Below are 20,169 nucleotides of genomic sequence, written 5' to 3'. Positions count from 1 at the left end.
GCTGGTAAACACATCTGACATGATTAATTGTGCATGCACAGACCCAAGAGCTTTGGATGCTTCAAGTGTGCTGCACTTTTGCAGTAAGCCATGTGATACAGGGCTCACATAGGGCACACCTCTTCCTGGCTCCTGAAAGAAAGGAAGAGACCTGCTTAGCCAGAGAAATTTGGCACCCATTGTATTTGCAGACTCAGTAACTGATCAGTCAGATGTTTCTGTTGGTTAAAGACTTCACTGACTGGGCTTGTCAGGGTCCTGAGGGTGTCAACAAGGTTTCATGGCCCTGACCAGCCACACACCTGATTCGTGGGCCCTGAACTCCATTTAAGCTCAGGCCTGGCCAGGTAATTTCTTCCTGTCTAAGCTCTGGTGTAGGTGTGTTTGTTTTGTGTGTTGGTTCTGGGCTTGTTTGTTGTCTGGATTTGGTTTCTAGGTGACTCTCAGGCTTGCCTCTAGCGTAGCTTTGGGCCTTATCTTCTGTTGCTGTGCCATAGGACCTTATCTTCTGTTGCTGTGCTCTGTGCTGTGCCTGTGGCTGTTCCCAGCCCCCAGCTCTGCCTGTCCTGCTGCAGGACTGTGCCTTGTCCATGGAGGTACCTCCTGAGCTCTGCTCCTGTTTGGCTCCTGCTCACCTCACCTCAGGAAGAAGCACTTCTAGCTACTTGCTGACAGAGGTAAAGAGAGTTCAGGGCAGCACAGTCCTGAGGAACTGGGGTTTGCTAGGCTTGTAATCTGCAAGCTGTGATTTTTGTGGCAGAAGAAGAATGATTACTGTGGGGGGAAAGTTATGTACTCCTGATGTCTGTAGATATGGTTTGGGGCAAGTGAACAGGCAGCTAGATCGTTATTCCATCACATCACTAATTAGTAAAGACCAGCAGCAAGCCTAAAGACTTAAAAAGCTTACAGAGGTATGACACCTGATGGTAACTTGTACAGCTATCCCAAAACAGGGCGTGGTGTACACTAGCATTTTAAGAGCACTGAAAATAATCTTTTTGGCAACCACTACTATGAGGACAGCTTACCTAACTAGAATCTTAATATTCTATTTTAATTGATGTGTATTTAAAATATGTTTAGAAAACCAAGCATCTTTAGCAACAGAAAATATCAGGAACAAATTACAATTGATAAAACTACCTTCCTGATTGATTTTTTTTTTAAATTTGTTGCTCTGCTCCTGAGTATTGTAATTTTAATGTCTTCCCCTGCTGATTGTTAATTTACTGGGGGAGGATGCCATAGTGTCACACCTGAGTGTAACCCAAATGACATTAAAATTTCTGATGACTTTTAAGAATGCATCATAAAAGAGATGCCACCCGAGAAATTCTGTAAAAGGTGATAACACTTTGAGGTAAAAAGATTAAATGACAGCTGGGAGAATGTTAATATTTAAAGGTGCAAACGAACTACTACAGTCTCTACTAAAGAAAACAGACCTTGAAAACACTTTATACCAGTAAGTATTTAAAAAACCCAACAAAGCTAGGTACATAAAACTCATTGCTGAATTCCTTTGTGTGTTAGTATATCTATGCAAGATGGTCTGTTTAGTTTTGCAATACAAATTTTTTACTGCTTCACTAAACAGTATGTACCCTTCCCTAAATTGTGAGGGCTGACAAAGTGATCTCCTTGAAATATCCTGCCCATAGCTAAGAGAAGTGACAGCCCATCTTTGCGATTATTGATTTTTCTAGTCTGTGGTGAAACTCTAGAAACTTGATGACTTTCAGCTGTTAGTGCAGTTGCACTGCTTTTCTGTGTGAAATCAGTAAATTAGGCTCCTACAGCTGGAACTGTTAACACAGTATGGTTGCTGTGGTGGGAGGAGGCTTTTCCTGAGCAGAAACCCAAAAGAATACAAATTGGGTGGAGAATATGGCATCAACAGTGACTTAAAAAACCTGCTTCAGTAACTCACAGAACAGTTGCCTTTCTATTAGAGACTTATAAAGAGTGACTTCAATAAAAAAAATAATTTTGCAGGTATATTACAAAAGGTAAAAAGGCTTGAGGGTTTTCTGCTGTAAAGGACTTATTTAATGGTTTGTAGAAGACATCTATCCTTTTTTTAGTTGTAGGAAAGAATGACTATTGTAACAGCCATTTCTCGCATATATGAATGATGGAATGATCAAATAGAGCTAAATGAAGTTTTTTTTTTATTCTGACACATGCTTAATTTTAAGGAATATAATCTATTAAAGGAAAAAATGAGTAATTTTTCTCGAAGGCAATCTGACACAAGCAGGAAGCAAAAGTATTATGGCAATTCTTTTTGGAAAGTGATTCCTTTTACTTGTGCAAGCATTGAGATCTGTTTGACTGGTTTCTTTGTGTTAGAAGACTAACTTTTTAAAAGGGCATATTGATATGTGAAATACTTGAAATACAAAGTGAAGATGTATGGGGCAAAAAGTATATAAGGAATGGGTGAATAACTGCAGAAAACTAATGGAAAAGCTGACAGCATGAGCTGTCTCACCAGCTGTCACAAAGCATCAGGTGTGTGCTCTCTCCTTGCTCCATGCACCAGCATTTAGAGGGTACACTTCTGAGTTTTTTCTTCAGGAGCTGAAGACAAAAGGTCAAATACCTCCTGGTATTTATTATTATAAAGGAAAGCCTTATACACTGTAATCAACAGAGACATTGCAGAAAATCTAAAAAATTGTCCAAAATGTTGACAGCTATGGAATCATAATGTTTGACTTTCCTGATTCTAAAACTGCTGATTTTTCTTTTTGAAGTTTCCCATTATGATGTATTTTGAAACTTGCATATAAATAATCATACTGAATATTTTTTTTCTGGGTATGAAGCCATAATTGTAGACAAAAGAAATATTCATGTTCTAGCCCGAAGTTGAAGCAGCTATTTAAATGGTTAAAAAAAAAATCGATGTATTTTCCAGTATAGTCTAATTAGAGCTCTTTAGGTTTTGGTTATGTGCGCGCATTGGCCCATAGGTCTATATATAGGTATTTGTTAGCGAAATGGGCGGATGACTGTTCTGAAGGAGCAGCAAGCGATCCCCGGGGGCACTAACTACGGCTTCCACGCCGCATCGTGCCCCGGAGCAGGCAGAAGGTGAGAAGCAGCTCTGGCGGGGCTACCCCGGCCTTTCCCGCGGCTCAGCTGCGGAGGGGCGGCCCGGCCCGGCCCGGCCCGGCTGACGCGATCCGCAGGCGCCGCGGCGCGGCCCGGCCGCGGCTCGGCGGGGCCGCCCCGAGCTCCGCCCCTGCGGCGCGGCGGGGGCACCGCGCTGCCCCGAGCGCCGCCGCTCGCCGCCTGAGGGAGCCGCCGCCGGCACGGCACGGCACGGCCCGGCCCGGCCCGGCCCGGCGCTGCCCCATGGCTTCCCCGGCGGCGGCGGGGCCCGGCGCCGCGCTGCCCCCGGCCGCGGCGCGCCGAGACTTCTACTGGCTGCGCTCCTTCATCGCCGGAGGTGGGTGCCCCGGGCGGGGGGCGGCGCAGGCGGACCTCGGTGTCGCTGTCCCCGGTGGAACTGCCGCCGGGTCTCGTCACCCGGGGAAGCGGGGAGCTCGCTTGTCCTTTTTCCCCTAATGGACTGACGCGGGTGGCGCGGTGCCCGCCAGTGACTCGCACGTGTGTCAGAACCGGCGAGGAACCCTGGTCAGCCGCCAGCGGAATGTTCCCGGAGCCCAAACCCTCCTTAGGGTCCTTGGGGAGGGAGGATTATCCCTGTCCTCAGACTGCTGAGGTTGCTGTTCAGAAGATGAAGGTGGTGTGCAGGGGCGAGACAGCCTGGCAAACACAATGCCACATTAATGACCTTACAGAGAAAAAGCCTATTTATTCTTCCTGTAAGGTGTTGTCTCAGGTGACTGATTTGCTGGGGGTAGGAGAAGGTTGTGTTTGTTTACAGTTTTTCCATCATGCCTCACTCTCTGTTGGATCGCGCTCTGAAGTAGCGCAGGGTACGCGGCAGACACGTAGCCCACCTCCTTGGGAACATCGGCAAGGGCTGTTTCCCGCAAAGGGAAGGAGGAAATAGGATGGAAAACTCTTGAGTAACTTTCAGGAAAGTTCCTTCTGCAATGACCTTAGCAGCTGAGACAGACAGTGGCCTGGGTTTTTGTAAACAGGAAAAGTAGCTTAAATGTTTCGCTAAGGCTTTAGGGGCTTTGTGGTATCTAATGGAAGCTGTTTACTTGTCATTGGGGCTGTTTCCAGTTCCTGACTGAGTTAGCTGCACTAGAAAAATCCCTTATTTAACTGCTGATCTAAAGAACTTTTTTCATCCTGGCACTCTTCTGTTTCTCTCTTGGAAAGGTGTTGCAGGATGTTGTGCCAAAACAACTACTGCACCGCTGGATCGAGTAAAGATTCTGCTGCAAGCTCATAACCACCATTACAAACATCTAGGTAAGATGGCTGCTAAGGTTTGGCTTTAAATGCAGTGTGTGTGGCTTGGGTGTATTAATTCACTCAGTGATGAGGCTGATAAGAAAGGTGCTCATCCGACAGGAGGTTGTATCTGTCTGGTCAGGCTGTATGCCGTGTTTTGTTACTGTTTGAGAAGAAAAACAAAGCCTTGTGTAAGTTGTGGTATCGATTGAAGTGTTAGAGATTGAGATGTCAGAATAATTCTCAATAAGGCATGTAAGAGCTAGGCTTGATCTTTTGTTTAGAGAAGCCAGAAGCAGATTGGCACTCAGAGCTTCAAAGCTTGGATGATTTCAGTGAGAACTGTGCTGCAGGGGTTCCCAGGGGCCGTGGGGATCCCTGCAGCTCAGACAGAGGCATGGCTGGTGGGAATTGCAGAGAGCAGAGGGTTTGTGACTGCTGTAAGGTGCAGGTGATCTGTGTTCAGCATCTGTGTTGCATCATGGTGAGAGCAAACTCACGTGTCCAGAAGTGTTCCCTGCGGGCTGGAACAGTGCCCTCTTGTGCAGAGTATTTGAGCCATTTATGTCAGATGTTACTGAAATATGGCATAACTTTTGCTCCAAAATTTAAGTGTTGTAATTTTCAGGGAGGAAAAAAAATATTTTGAGTTGGCTAATTTTGCATGTAACTGAACTTGTTATTAACTTAGCCACTAAAGAGAATGTTTTTTAAAAGCTGGGAAAATAAATCATTGCTAAATCATAAAATTCAGTGGATATATATGTTCACTGTGGCAGAAAGGGAAACACAAGCAATGTGTTTTAGTAACACAGACATAAGTATACACTCAAGTCTAAGAATTGAAGGGTGAAATAATTGGTTTGCCTGGGATTTTAAATCTTTAGTTTGCTTTGTACTGTGCCATAGCTGGCAGGTAAAATCTTATGTTCTTCCCTATTTTGGGAGTCAGATATGATGCTGATTATTTGAACTGTGTCTGACTTGAATGTGTGTCCATGTTACACCTAGGCAAAAAAGGAGAATTATGTGGATGAGGTACCTGTAAGTGCAGAGACACGATGGTTCAGTTTGTCCAAGTCCTCCCTGTGTGTTTTTATACCTTTGCATTGTGGAGCTTGTGGGTCTCCCCGTGTTCTAGGGAATAGAAACAGTAACTCATCATTGCAGCACAGAAAGAAATTCTGGTCTTGGCATAAGTAAGTTCAGAGGCATGTAATAAGCATGACTTCTTAAATCTGCTACTAAATATGTAATAATATCTTAATATACAATGATAAAGTAAAGAGGTGCACTAATCTATTCATCATCTTAGAATCCCAGAAACTAATAGATACTTGTTTTGTTTAAACTTCAAATGAAAGTTTGTCAGCCAGTTTTTTCTTCCTGCCTGAAAGCAAGATATCATTTTCATTTTCGGTTCTTATTTAGTAGTTGCACATGAATCAAAACAGTTTGATTATCACAGTTAATTCTTTTATAGAATCAAACTGCAAAGTGAATTTGATAGCAACTGTGCATAGCTAATGTTTACAGTAAAACTATAGGTTTTGCCTGAACTTTGTGTGATGTTGCATTATTTCCCACCGAATAAGAGGAAGTAGGATTGCTTCTTGTTGCAACAACTCTGAGATAAAGAGTGTGAGATGTTTAAGTTGTAAGTAATGAGAGTCTTCAACAATTTGATTTCCCTAGTGATGGCATTTAATCTGTAATTTAGCATGTGGCAATATAATTTTGCCATGGTGTTAGCTTTTGAAGGCATAGTCAGCCAGTTCCCCCTGTGTTGCTGGCCTTAGGCTGCTGTGGATGAGCAGTGGCATCTGCAGGAGCCTTGCTCACAGTCCAGGCAAGTGCTGGAGCCTGGGTGCAGAGGTTCACTGAGTCTGGGAGATGAGAGAACTGATAAAACTTCACCTTAAGGCTCTCCCCTCCTGCAATGTTTGGGCAGTGAAAGTGGATTTGCCACTTTACGTGAGGAACACGATGCAGCCTTAGCTTTAGATGCTTACTTTCTTTACAGTAGCATTTCCTTGATTTTTGTTTTCCTTCCCCAGAGTGTTAAATACCTTTTTCTGTATTGCTGCAGGAGTATTTTCTACGTTGTGTGCTGTCCCCAAAAAGGAAGGTTACCTTGGGCTGTACAAAGGAAATGGGGCGATGATGATCAGGATCTTTCCCTATGGTGCTATTCAGTTTATGGCATTTGACCAATATAAAAAGGTAGCTGAATTTATTGTTTTTCTTTTCTTTTTTTTTCCTGTCTGCAATGAATACAGACTGGTTGAGTGAGTGAAACTAACACTGAAACTTCTGTGTCTTACTAACTAGCTGCACATCTTTTGTAAGGTGGCTTAATTTTATCAGAATTTAGTCATTAAAAATACCAGGACAACAGGGAAGCTTTTGCAATGTTGCTTAAGAAAAAGAAGTTCACACCGATTTCTACATGTTTGTATTGTTGAGAATAATACCTTTTTTTAATGAAAACAAAAGGTAATTTAAAATCTACTGCTATTTGTATTGCTATGATGTAGCCCTTTGTGAAAAATGTAGCAAAAAATGTAGAATGAAACAACATTATTGTATATATGTTTGGATTCCTGGTGCTTCCTGGATAAAAGGACTTAAACTTGAAAGTCTGCTGGATATGGCTGTTACATTTGACCTCACAAATTATTATGTCAGGCTGTAGATAAAAATGACCTTGAAGATAAAAATGCTCATTTGGGCATTCTGTAAGATTTGTCAGTTCTTTTCTCTTTTCCTGAATTTACTCTTCCATAATAAATCTTTGCAACATCTCATGAAGGTCGGTTGTTAGCATGAATGTATTTTAAACGTTGCTGTTTGTAGTAAAAAAAAAAAAACCCAACATTTTGCTATTAGCAAGGAGAAATTTCATGTTTGAAAGGTCAGATTTAGTACCCAGCCAAGTAAATGGTACAATATTCACTGGGGACAATGGGATTGATCTTGAGATTCCCTTTCCTAAGAGTCAATTTCAGAAGACTGATACAAAGAAGTTATGTCATGGGTTTTGTAGGTTCTTTTCTTTGTGCTGTAACCATGAATGCTGTTGATCTGTACATTTTTTATGTTGTATGGAATAAAAGACTGCATGCTGTGCTTTGTCATTGAAATGATTTATGAATCTGCAATTTCAAGAACCCAGTTAGCATCATAGCACTTTCTTTTATCAATTAATTGACCAGAAACCTTCACAATATTTTGCATGGATGTGTAAAAGAAAAATAATTCTTCAAGGAGGAAGATACTGAATGATCTTTATAGCAGAAAGTCTCAGTTATTTGATAAAAAGCCTGGGAGGTAATTTCTAACTCCTTCTAGGCTGTAATTAACTTACTCTGAAATGTTGTCCTTTTTCTCTTCCTTTTTATTTCTCCCTTTTTTTTTTTTTTTTAATCCAGTTAAAATCTTTATGGGAGTATTTCACATGATGTGCATGTAAGAAAAATTGACTCTTCTTACTTTTCAATTTTGTTCAGTGTCCTTTGCTCTGTATATACTCGGTGTGCCTTGTTTAACACACATTAATGATAACTAAATCAACAATTAATCTAGTTTCTGAAGTAAACAGTACAAACACTTTCAACTTACTGTTTTGCTTTGTTCATAGAATTTTTAGTACTTTGATGTTTTTATTAAGAAATTGGATACAGCAGCAGTGGAAACAGTGTTTAACATTGGAAAGAGTGTTAAAAAATTCTAACAGTAATTAAATGTTCTGGATTGAATTTGTAGCATTGTAAACTTCTTGAAACTGCTGCAGAGTTTGCACTAATGTGCTAATAAGCTTTGTGCTGTGTTTCCCTGCCTTTTCTGCTATCTGACTATTGACAATGTTCTACGTTGTGTAGGTAATAAAGAAACAGCTTGGGATTTCTGGGCATGTGCATCGATTAATGGCTGGATCCATGGCAGGTATGGTTTTGTACTTGGATTTCAGACATGCCTTTTGCTCAGAAGTTAATATTCCTTCAGAGGATGATTTGATGTGGTGTTGGGTCAAACTCCTGCAAATTTGTATTAAGCAAATATACTAGTCAATGGTTAATTTAACGTGGTTGCCTAATTGAAATCTGTTTGTCTAAGAGTATTCTTTAAAAAATACTTGTGCAAGCAGTGAATTTTGTGCTATGTTGTGAAGCACAGTTTTTTAATAGTCTTTTAGTATGGCATTTAAAAAGTGTAAAAACCAGTGTGATCAATATGAAGTATAAAGATGCAGGTTCTGGTAGAATTAGCTCATCAGCCCCTCTGCACTGCTGCTAGGTTGAATATAAGCCCACAGAAATAGAGAGAACTGTGGCTTCTCAAATGAGTAGTTTCTTTGGATTTGCCAGAAATGTCTGTACTTTTCCATGTCCAGTGCAGGATTGTCATGATGCTCTTTAGATCATATTTGTGAATGTTAAAATCTCTCATTTATTATTTAGTGCAATAGCAGCAGAAAAACCTATCAGTAAACTGCCAGTGTATAGTATGATTATTTATTTTTTTTTTCTTCTTACTAGTCATTGAGTCAAAAGTAGCTAAGAAAAACACAGGGGAAGGTAAGTAATAGTGGACTGAGGTTTAATTGAAGTGATTCTTCATGTCCTTTTCCTTTGTAAAATAGGCTAAGTACTGGCTAGTGACAGTCCTTACATAGTCACAGGTATTCATATTTAGCTTCTCTTGGAAAAAAAAAATACTGGGATTTTTTAATACTACCTTCAGTTAAACTAGGAAGATGTCATTAAAATATTCAGACTTTGTGTGGCATCAGAGGAAAGAGAATGAAATTAAACAGTGAGAAGAGTTCTAAAAAACTAACAAAGCCCATTTGCTAAGATATGTTCCAGAACTTGGCTGGCTTTCTATCTGAAAAGTCAAAACCAACCCTAGATACATAGATGTTTTGTTTTTTTCTTCCTTTTTCTCCTTTCCCCTGGCTTTAACTGTTCTAAGGAACATTTTACAATATACTCCCCCCCAAAGATTATTTTTATTATTATTATTATTATTAGCAGCAGCAGCTTTTCCAGGAGCTTTGTCAGAGACTGGGAACCTGACTGGGAGGCACTGTGAAAACACTGAATAATCAGCTTAATCTGTCAGTGTTGGATGGAGTGAAATTCTTCCCATAAATAAATTAATAGCATCTGGCATTGTTGTAAGCACCTTACTGGTTAAATCTGGTTTGTGTGGTTAGAATAACAGAAATAAATTGGTGGGCAGAGCTCTCTGCCAAGCACACTCTGCTTTATGTGGTGTGTTTAAGTACCATATACTCAGTAGTTTCATTTTTAGAACCCAAAAAGTGAGGAACTGAGCTTGACTTGGGGGTGAGATGAACCCAGCAGTCAAGTATTTATATGGTGTCACATGTGAGTGTCTCGCTGTTTGTTTACTAGGTGGCATTAACTGCTACTTGGGATATTCTTTAGATAATAAGAGGCAGAGGGTTTATCATAAGTATATCAAGGAGATAGAGGGGAAGAAGGAGGCTCTAAGAAGAGCAGAGAGTTTGAAATCTGGTACAGAAGTTTTCTAGGTTTGCAAACAAAAAAGAAAAGGCTTGAAAGCAGTTAGTAATATTTCTTGCTTTCCCTCCTGTGCTGGCTCCAATAAAGGATAATTTTCTGTTTCTTCCACCCTTTAACACTAAAGGAGATGATGTGCTGCACAAACCCCAGTGGTGGTGCACAGGGGCCTTCACAGTTTCATGGGGTGCAGGATTGAGACTACATAACCTCTATTTCTCTGATCTTTTTGTCCCTTCTCCAGCATCTAGCCAGGCAGCTTTCTGCTTTCACTTCTCTGTCCCCACTGAACTTAAATCTTGCTTATGTCAGTGTTTCAAACGAGACTAGTGGTCAGCAGGCCTGAATCAGCTCCGAGTGGAGGGAAACATTCAAGTGTCTTCTGTAAGTGATAAACAGGATCAAAAGCATATCCACAGGGAAAAACAGGGCAGTGAGGATGGGGAGGTGGAGGGAGAGAAAAAAAAAGCCCATTGTAATGCATATTTTTAAGGAGACCCAGTTAAAGTTTCTGTGGAAACTCTAACTCTGAATTTCCTGAGTCTTGTGTGATTCAAATTTCAGCTGTAACACTTCATTAACAGATCAGTAGGGTATAGCTTCTTTTAAGGAAAGACAGAGCTAGGCAGAAGAGAAATCAGAGGTTGGTGGGGTTTAGGAAAGAAAATTATCAAATAACAACAAAAATTAACAAGTAACATTAAATAAAACATCACAGGCAGATTTTAGCAATTATTTTTTTAAGATTTCTAATTAAAAAATCCAAATCAAAACATAGAAATGTGTATTTCCTCTTTTGCACTTGATTAACTTCAAAATAACAAAGCCAGAAAAGACGTTTATTCTAGATGTTATCTAGAATAAACTCAAGTCCCATTAAACTAATACAGAAAATATGTTTTTGTTTTTAGCTTTTATTAAAAGTGATTGAAAATAGTGCTGACCTAGCACTATCTAGGAGGATATTGGCTGTCTCCATTTTAAATACTATGTAGTTAACAGTTGCCTACTTCAGTCAGCATTTAAAAAAATCTGGTCTAGTTCTTCAGATGTGCAGTGGAAAGAAACAGAATTATTGTTTATTGGACATAAAGAAATATTAGGAGTGATAAATTAGGAGTTCTTTAACTTGATAAATTAGGAGTTCTTCAACCTGATAAATATTTATCAGCAGCAATTTCTGTGTATGTAGTTTCTGAAGCTTTGTTTTGTTCACAAGATGCTACTTGGATAATTTCATCTTTATATTAGCTAAGGAGCAAATCTGCAGTTCAAGGCTGTGTCTTGTGCTTATCACTTTTTGAAATTTATTCCTCTGAATCTCCTGGCAGTGCTTAATTTGATCTCTGGAGCTCCTGATAAAGTACAAAGAGCATGATACAGAGATAATAAAAACTTGCATACCAGCTGTGTTTGCAATATAAATGCATTTCACTTGTGGTTTTTTCTTCTCCAGATAGTTTTTTATTTTTATTTCCACAGAAAGAAAATTACTAAGAACAGAGAGGTAGTAGGGAAACTGGGAGACAGATGAATCCCTGTGGAGCTAAGCTCATTGTTAACTGCCAAAGCCTGGGAAGGGAATCAAGGACAGTCTAATGTGCTTCACTGTCACTACGTCTTTAGTCTGTGTGACCCAGTATCTTGTCCCCAAGAGTGGTCAGAGGTGCTTGAGGACAATATAGGAAGTGAAGAAGGGTCTTTCCCTGGCTTCTGAGTCAGCATTGGCAGTGAGAAAGTCTGCTGCTTTTGAGGAAGTGGCTCTTTGAAGGGAGTAGCTACATTCCCCTATTAAGATGATTTCAGATTAGTGGCAAATGCTGTATCTCTGAACTGCTGATGCACTTTTGAATCTGTCCTGTTTAACCTACCCCAGCAGAGATTTTTGGGTTAGCTGTCATTAGTGGGGATAGACTTTGCTTTTTCAAGCTTGGGACTGAGCCTTAAGGTGCTCTGGTCTGACTTCTCCTAACGTCGTGTTTAAGGAGCAGAGGTGAGATGAGTAATTTTGTAGACTTCACCACAATGACTTTGTGTCCCACAGCTGGCTGCTATTCCTCTTGGAAAGGATAGGGTCTCTCTTGAGCCCCAAAAGAAATCTTGATCCCTTGTGTGTACATTTTCCTTAGATGAACAGTAAAGCAGTAACATGCCTCTCCTGGTTGCCACAAGACAGCATATATTGTGGCTGATGTCCCAGATCCCCTTTTTACTTCTTTCATTTTTTTAATAAAAAATTTAAAAATTCATAGCTAGAAGACTAAGAAAAAATTTAAGAAGTTTCTATTTAAATCCTTTCTCTGCATACTGTTTCTTTCAGTTTCACCTGTGTTGTTTTTCTTAAATTGTGCTATTTTCAGAGTGTGTTCACTAAAGAGTGCATTCACCAAGCTCTTGCTCGGTCTGTTTCTAGCCTTTGTTCAGAGGAAGTGCCTGGATAGATTTCAGTGCATGACTGGAAAGAGAAGAAGGGAGTAAAGTCTGTTTTCTGAAGTGGGATGACTTTCCTGTGCACTCTTAAGCTCTGTAAAAGTGCTTTACCCCTCCCTTAATTTTTTTTTTTAACTGCTTGAATTGATCTATTTGATGATATTTCTGGACATCTCAGGGAATCCATTAGGGAAAGGCTCTAGACTGAGGATTTGCATTTCATGTAAGTCAGTGGAAACAGTCTTGAAGTTGCTTTAGTGTTTTGCAGCTTCCAACTTTTGAATCCTGTGGGTGAGGCAGCCCCAGAAATAAACAGCAGATGTCTGCTTTTTGTTCAGAGGACTTTTCCAAAATCTCCAAAAGAGGTGTTTTTGTCTTCTAAAATGAATTACTGATGGGATAATCCAGAATCCCACAAACTTGGTTCCCAATTGAGAGTTGAGTGTCAGATTTTTGGATAGCTCACTTAGTGTTTTTTAATCTCACCATCTAATCCTGATAACTTTCAGATCATTCAGTTTATCAGAACAGTGGTTTTTTTTTTTAAACTCCAGATGTAAAAGAGCTTGTCTGCAGGGGTTGTGTTGCATATGGATTTTGTTGTTGGTTGTGTTTGCTTTTTTTTGTTCCCCCTGTTATGGATTTGTTTTGGCCTTGTGGAAGGGAGGGGAGATGATACACCTACAAAAAGAGGTGTCATTAAGAAACTATGAAAACTTAAAAGGAAGTGACATTTTCCTGACAAAAACAAGTGACAATTTTCTTTCCACCAAAAGTGTACTTATCTTTTGTATCTTTTGTGTACTTACCAATTTTAAAAAGCTACATTTGGCTAAATCAGAGCAGTTTCCAGAAAACAGTGCCAATGACAAAGGTTTTTACTTTCTTTTCTGCCTTTCCCCAGATTTTTTTTTTTGTCTGAGTTTTGGTTCTTTGGTGGGGTTTTTTTGGTGACTGTGGTGTACCATCAGAAAATGACCACTGTTGTCAGTCAACAGTTTTAACTATTCCTTCCAAAGACTCTGTCAGCCATTGAGGGGTTTACCTCAATACCTAGCAGCTGGAAAGAATTTGTTACAGACAGGTATTAGAACTGTTGTTTTCTGTGCTGGAGTTGTGCTTCCAAAACTGCAAGTTGGTCAGCATTTAAGCTGTTTTGAAGCAGCTCCTAACTGGATTAGTTCTGAGATTTGGGGTTTTTTTCCCTTTTATTTTGCATCTTAAGTCCAGAAACCTTTTCTGCTCAGTTTTAAAATAAAAGTGCTGATGTAACATGAGCTATTAAAATGCAGTAATGCAACACAGTTAAGTACTTCTCATCAGTATGAGCCTGGCTCTATTTTAGATGTAATTAGACTATATTTAGTGTGTCATTAGAATATGTTTCATATTTTCAGATACAGTAGCTAGATCCATGTATCTATGCTCAGTAATGACACCCAGTTCTGACAGAAACTGTTTGGAATAGGACATGTAAATTCAGTGAATTTTTTTTTTTAGTATGGTAGGATTAGGTTTCATGGCTGCAATCCAGTAAAGCTGATGTACTTAACTAGCCTGAGTCTTTGGAGCTAAGAATTTCAAAGCTCAGGTGAGTACAGTCAGGCCCATAAATCTTGGAACATCTAGGCCTAGGTGTGCTGCTTCAGTGAACACCAAGTACAAACAAATCCTTTGTGTGTTGCTGGAGTTAGTGTTCCTGTTTACTGATTGTAAGTGACTTTAAGTGTTTCTGTAATATAATAGTTTGTATATGCCATTGTATTCACTGCCAGAAAAGGAAATTCTACTTTTCAAAATAATCCTAGAATCAGATAAGGTCTAGGTGAGTTTTGTTTGCTTGTTTTGTTTTTGTTTTTAATAAAGGTATTACAGCAGTGATTTGTACTTACCCTCTTGATATGGTTAGAGTTCGCCTGGCGTTCCAAGTAAAAGGGGAACACAAGTACATGGGAATTATCCATGCATTCAAGATGATTTACACAAAGGTATTTTTTCTTTTAATCTTCAGTTCTGAAAAAGCAAAGTATGCTCTTAAATAATGGTGCACTTCATTGAACATAATGGCTTAGTGTGAAATAACATGACTTCATTGCGTGTACTTTGAATTTTTCAATGTAAAAAGTTCTTTGGATGCTGCTTTTGCCTTAGGCTGCTGAGCTGTAGCTAAGGCTCAAGTAGGTGGGAGGTCAGAAACAGCTGCTTTTCAAGAAAAGTAGTGATGCTAACAAAAATATTTGGGGAGGAGGGCTATGTATAATGCATAAATGTTTCCAGTTATAATGTTGGGTGTAGATTTTTCGCCTTGGTTTTCACTTATTTATTTCCTCTGGAGCCAGGCAGTTGTCCCTTCAATTCTTCAGGCACAGGAAGCAGAACGTGGCACGAGCTCCTTGGTGGTAGATGGTGCTAGTCAGATTGCTGTCATGGGAGTCTGGATGAGCAGTGGGGTAACTCAAGACACTTGTATTTCTTGCTACAAATGCTGCTGTGTTTTTCTTTCAAAGGAAGGTGGTTTTATTGGCTTCTACAGAGGGCTGATGCCAACTGTGGTGGGAATGGCACCCTACGCGGGTAAGTTAAAACCAGAACATGCCAGTCCTTCAGCACTTCTGTGCACTACTAAGTTTGTTTAATATATTTGCACACCTAGTTAATTGACTTCTGTCCAAATCACCTTCAGTGATGTTCCTTAAAAGTGTCTTCAATAGTCAAAGCCTAGCTTTTCTGCAATTTGGAGCTGAGAGTGAGAAAGGTAAACTAGTGGTTGTCTTGTACTTCCCAGTTTCCCCCCAAGGAAACAAGGAGGCTGTTTCTCTCCAGCAGGCAGATCCTTGCGAGCTGGGGCTCTGTAAACGCGGCCTCAGAGCCTCCGTTGGCTCCATCTCCTGGTGGCTTTTCCATAAACACCTCCCGCCCGTAAAGCAGCGGTGATGTGGAGCAGAGGAGCACAGCAGCCCGGCTCAACTACCCTCGTTTGTAAAGGCTGAGCCACGTCCCTCACTTAGAAAATCTCAGGAGCCATTCTTAGCAGCACGGAAAGATTCTTGACAGCAATCCAGTAACTTAACACTCACAGTCTAGCTTATTTAAAGTGTTTTTGCAGCATTATGTATAAACACAAATCCATTTGGACAGAAGTTTCCGTAGAAGTTCAAAATATTGTTTCTCAGTTTTTCTGCATAAGAAAAAACTTCCAAAAGAACTGTAAAGCAGTTTCATTTTGTAAATGCAGCTTTCTGTTTATGATGATGCATCAACAAATGGTTTGCTTTTTTATGAAAGTACATAAAATTAAATTTCCTTTTAGGTTTTTCTTTTTTTACCTTTGGTACCTTAAAGAGCATTGGACTTGCTCAAGCACCTAACTTGCTTGGACGGCCTTCATTAGATAACCCCGATGTGTTAGTTTTGAAAACTCATGTAAACCTGCTGTGTGGTGGCATAGCTGGAGCAATAGCTCAGACCATATCGTAAGTTGGGGTATGGGGCTGGTTTCATCTCTGGAGCTGTTCATTCTAAAGAAATGTTTCTCTGACACAATTTTATTGAAGTCTAATTATTAGTAAGGTTTTTAAATTAATCAAATACTGAAATGCAGGTATTTCCTATTGTTTCACTTACTAAATATCTGTTTGATCTTCAGGGTCTTTTAAGAGTTTTCCAGTGAGTCAATTAAGCCAGTCCAGGCAAATCTCCTAAAACCTGCTGGAATCTTTTTTAGTAACAATCTTGCTTCTTAACTTGTTTGGAAAGCAAAAAAAGTTTGACCCTGAACATAATTTACTTTCAAACCTATGTAACCTGTGAAACCATAGGATTAAAAAAAAAAACCAAAACCAAACAAGTCTTAGATATTGTATTTGGCATTTTTATTACTTTGCTTGCTTTTTCCTTTCTCACCCTGTCCTTGTTCTATTTTATTTTGTCCATAAAATAAGTTAATTTAATGGACTTACACAGCATGGATTTTTCACTAAATCACTGCATTGTAAATATCACTGCCTATTAGTCTTTAAACTGTTAATTTTATTTTCAATACAGGTGTCTTCTCCCTTCAGCGTTTTACAGACTCTTTTATACTCTCATCTGATCTTCATGTCTCTTCCTTACTAGTGCCAAATGGAATATATTAAGAGCTCTGGTTTGCTGGTTTTGGTTGTGTAAGGGGAGTCTCCCTTTTTGGAGAGCTTTCAGCTGTGTTGAGAATCTAAGCTGGATTCTTGACTCAGTGAAAAGAGAGCTGGGAGGTTGCTTGTGGACTTCTTTGTGTTCTTGTTTAAACACCATTCCAACAGTTGTCACTCATCTGCTTTCCCTGTCTCCTCTGTAGCTATCCCCTGGATGTAACTCGCAGGCGAATGCAGTTAGGGGCAGTTCTCCCAGACTCTGAAAAGTGCCTGTGAGTATTTCCTCTTCACCTGTACTGAGTTCTTGATGTCTGAGCAAAGTTCAGCTCTTAATTTTAAACTTTAAAAGAAAGCAGCTACCATAAGAAAACAGCCACCCCCAGCCCCTGAACTATGATGCTGTTGATTTCTTCATTCTTTTAATAAAGAAGTTTCCCTGCAGACAGAAGCTACCACTATCAATCTGAGGTTAAAAACCACCTGAAATAACAATGGCACCCTTGTTAGTTATCCTGTATCTCTACTGGTCTTTGTGTTTTAATGCTACTTGTGCTACCTTTAATATCAGCAAGCTCTCTGAAAGTGACACCAAATGCTTCTGCTGAAATGAAGTCGTTTCAAAGTGTATTTTAATGGTGCAGAATCTGTTCCATAGGATGATTTTGCATAATAAAATTTTATTTGAGCTTTTTTGCACTTGCAGTAACCTCCTACACCCCACACATTGTTGAGGTTCCTCCAGTAGAAGTGGAAGCACCATAATAACTTAAAAATCATAATGCTATTAATCAGTTCCCATCTTGAGAAACTTTCTGAATTTCAAATTGTCTCAGTCGAATTCAATATTCTGGGACAGTTTTCTCTTGGTTAGTTTCAGTCTTGTGGAATTCTGTATGTCTGAATCCAGTGCAATTCACTGCGAACCTCCTGTGTGGAAGGTTGGATCCTACCAAGAGCAGCCTGAGTGACCTTTCACAAACAACCTAGATGTTGCTTAACTGTGAAGGTTCTGTTCTGTTTTCTTTACCAGCCTTTTTTTTTAACTTGGTTGTTTTCCACTCCTGATGATTTTAAAATAAAAATGTGTTCATTATTCTCGGGGTTTTACTTTTTGCATTTGTGAGGACTCCTTTTACAGACCTGAGGCTTCCCCATTTAATAATTTTGTTGTGACCGTATAGAGAGCTGTGCTTTCAAGGAGAGACACAGGTCTGTCTTTAGAGGATGAGAGGATAAAGCAGGCAGGAAGTTTTGAAGCTTTGGAACATTTGGAAGATGCTCTCCAAGAGCCCTGTCTTAGAGTACTTGGTATTTCCATGCTATTGAAGTGCTTTCCATTTCATGTCTGCTTAGTTTCAATACAAGTATGTGAAGAAAGTTCTCTTTGCACATACAGTGCAATTTCTGCTTTTAATAAGGCAAAATATTCTCAGCTTATTATTGGTAAAAGGAATTGATGCTTCTCTGCTCTTTCATGCCAGTTAGGCAAGACAATGTGTGGAGCTAAACACATTCCCAAGGCCTGGGAATTGGAAAGAGGATGGTTGTAAACACTTGTTTAGCTGGGACTGCACCTTCCTCTTTCCAATTCCTAGGCCTTGGGCTTAAATTTCTTGTGGAAGTGCAGGGTGGCTTTGCTGTGTGGAATGCCATGGCTTTTTCTCCATAGATCTCTTAAAACCCAAGTTAAAAGTACCTTGCATTTAAAAAAAAAAGATTTTGATACTGAATACATGTCTCCACTGATGATTTCTTTCCCAGTACCATGGTGCAGACACTGAAATACGTGTACCAAGAGCACGGAGTAAGAAGGGGGCTGTACCGTGGTCTGTCCTTGAATTACATTCGCTGTATTCCTTCCCAGGCCGTGGCTTTCACCACGTATGAACTTATGAAACAATTCCTGCACCTCAACTGATTCTTTGTTTTAGAAGATTTTTCTGTAAAACTACACTATCAGTCCTCAAATGATATTGATGAATAAATGACTTGAAGTTTAACAAAAAAATCTTTCTGTTACAGTGGACCTGCTGTTGTCTGACATCTTTATTTGCCAAAATGTGGTTAAATTCCTGGAGTCAGAACCGGGTGACACATCCAAATAAACATTAGCTAGCTCTAAACACTTTTTTGGCACTTGGTCTTTTCGGCTTCATTCGATGAATTTTAGGAAGGACACAGTTTTGGAGATGACACCCATGTTTTACACGGGTTCCAAGCTGTTAGTTATGTAGCTTTATCACCATCCCAGGAGTTACATGCTGCTGATCATGCTGCTTTTGAAGCTAGTAATTAGGCATCTGTTGTTCTTTAAAAATTAAATGGAGTAAACTGATTTGAACACAATGCAATGATTTTGGCATTCAGATCCTTGCCAGGTCTGTAGAAGCTGAGCTTGGCAGAGCACACTTCAAGCAGCCTTTTATTCTTGTTCTGTCCAAGTTTTCTGTATGCAAGAACAGAAATTGCTACCCAGGAAGGTATCTTCAGCCATTTCAGCTAGAACCAGCAAGATGTATTCAGCAGTATTAGACAGCTTGCAGTTTGGAAACAAGTTCCTTGGTGTGCATTGTATTCTAAGAAATGCTGTCCTACACAAATAAAAGTGGGGGGAAGCTTACAGGGATGAGTGCTAGAACAGATCTTGTGGCAGGTGGTGGGGGCCTAATCTTAGAAGGCTTTTCTGTGGAGCTGTGGGTCCTTGATTTGGTTTGTTCAAGGCTGAGTATGTTATGAGTATGTACTCTCCCAGTACTAGCTGGTGTAAACAGGTTTTTCCCTCCCTTAAACCATGGTGCCAAAGACAACTGCATGCTGCTGCATTTACTTCTTTAGGCATATGGACCACGTGCAACCTCACACAGAAAAGAGAATGAAGATTGTATTGGCCTCTGTAGGTGTGTGTATGTACTGTTCCTGAAGCCATGGTATGCAATAGACTATTGCATGTTGGCCTCCTCCTGTGGTTCCTTTTCTGGAAGGAATTATTTTATACATGATTTGCATTGGTACTCTTGATTTTACTCACTCGATTCAGGAAACTGTAAAGCATTTACTTCATGTAAGTTATTTATTTATTGTAAATATTTTAGTGTCTTCTAAGAATTGGCAAATGGTGATGTTAAGTGCTGGATGGTAAGACTGATTTGCTTAATTTTGACAAATTTAACAAATTGGATTTTCAGTTATAGATTCCGTGGCCCAATTTCCCCTCCAGTTTCTTAAAAATATGTGTTTCTTTGAAATTTACGCTGTAGCAATGGACAGAGAATGAAATGTATCTGGATATATTTTATTAAAATTTTTGAACCAATGTCTTTGTGTGATCTGTGTGTGTTGCAGCCAGGAGGAATACATATTTCTGGAATTATCTGTTTGCCCTAACAAGTAAATATGCACAACATTGTCATTCTTACTTAAGTGACAGCAAATATGCTTTTTCATCTGATCTTTAGTTTCCCATAAAGAAAAGCTAGCCAATATCACAGTGAACTTTTACACTTTAAAGTTCTTGCAGTAGACATAAATCCACTGCATTAGAAAACTAAAGTGCCTTTCTTTTCTCTCTTGTTTGTTGTTTTGCTGTGTGAGCAAATAAGCCAGTTCTTTTTCATGTGAATACTGTTAGAGATTCTTAAGTTTGACATCTTATTTCTACTACCAGGGGTGTATTTGAG

The 20,169-nt window shown here is 39.6% G+C and overlaps 1 protein-coding gene across 4 annotated transcripts; it reads left to right on the top strand.

The window, feature by feature from the left end:
- The first annotated feature begins 221 nt into the window (after positions 1-221).
- Positions 222-19,805, top strand: SLC25A16 (solute carrier family 25 member 16). 4 transcript variants are annotated; one of them, XM_059850850.1, is made up of 10 exons: positions 222-347; positions 4,309-4,401; positions 6,473-6,606; positions 8,265-8,328; positions 8,922-8,960; positions 14,229-14,350; positions 14,870-14,936; positions 15,673-15,835; positions 16,696-16,764; positions 18,254-19,805. In XM_059850850.1, exons 3-10 carry the CDS (start codon positions 6,544-6,546, stop codon positions 18,408-18,410), a joined length of 744 nt encoding a protein of 247 aa, XP_059706833.1. In that variant the 5' UTR covers positions 222-347; positions 4,309-4,401; positions 6,473-6,543; the 3' UTR covers positions 18,411-19,805. The 4 variants fall into 4 exon arrangements, with proteins under 4 accessions (XP_059706833.1, XP_059706831.1, XP_059706829.1 ...); XM_059850848.1 differs by lacking the exon at positions 222-347 and adding an exon at positions 3,271-3,460 and having other exon boundaries at positions 18,515-19,805; XM_059850846.1 differs by lacking the exon at positions 222-347 and adding an exon at positions 3,271-3,460.
- Positions 19,806-20,169: the final 364 nt, after the last annotated feature.

Source organism: Haemorhous mexicanus, chromosome 7 (assembly GCF_027477595.1).
Source record: "Haemorhous mexicanus isolate bHaeMex1 chromosome 7, bHaeMex1.pri, whole genome shotgun sequence".
NCBI classification, from domain to species: domain Eukaryota; kingdom Metazoa; phylum Chordata; class Aves; order Passeriformes; family Fringillidae; genus Haemorhous; species Haemorhous mexicanus.
Note: the sequence above shows the minus strand (reverse complement) of the source record. Positions and strands in the feature narration are given on the sequence as shown.

Excerpts from the sequence above, each read along its gene's own strand:
- SLC25A16 (XM_059850846.1), top strand. The coding sequence starts at position 3,367 with ATGGCTTCCCCGGCGGCGGCGGGGCCCGGCGCCGCGCTGCCCCCGGCC. Across the intron at positions 8,961-14,228 it reads TAAGAAAAACACAGGGGAAG|GTATTACAGCAGTGATTTGT; the intron begins GTAAGTAATAGT and ends TTTTTAATAAAG. Across the intron at positions 14,937-15,672 it reads GGGAATGGCACCCTACGCGG|GTTTTTCTTTTTTTACCTTT; the intron begins GTAAGTTAAAAC and ends ATTTCCTTTTAG.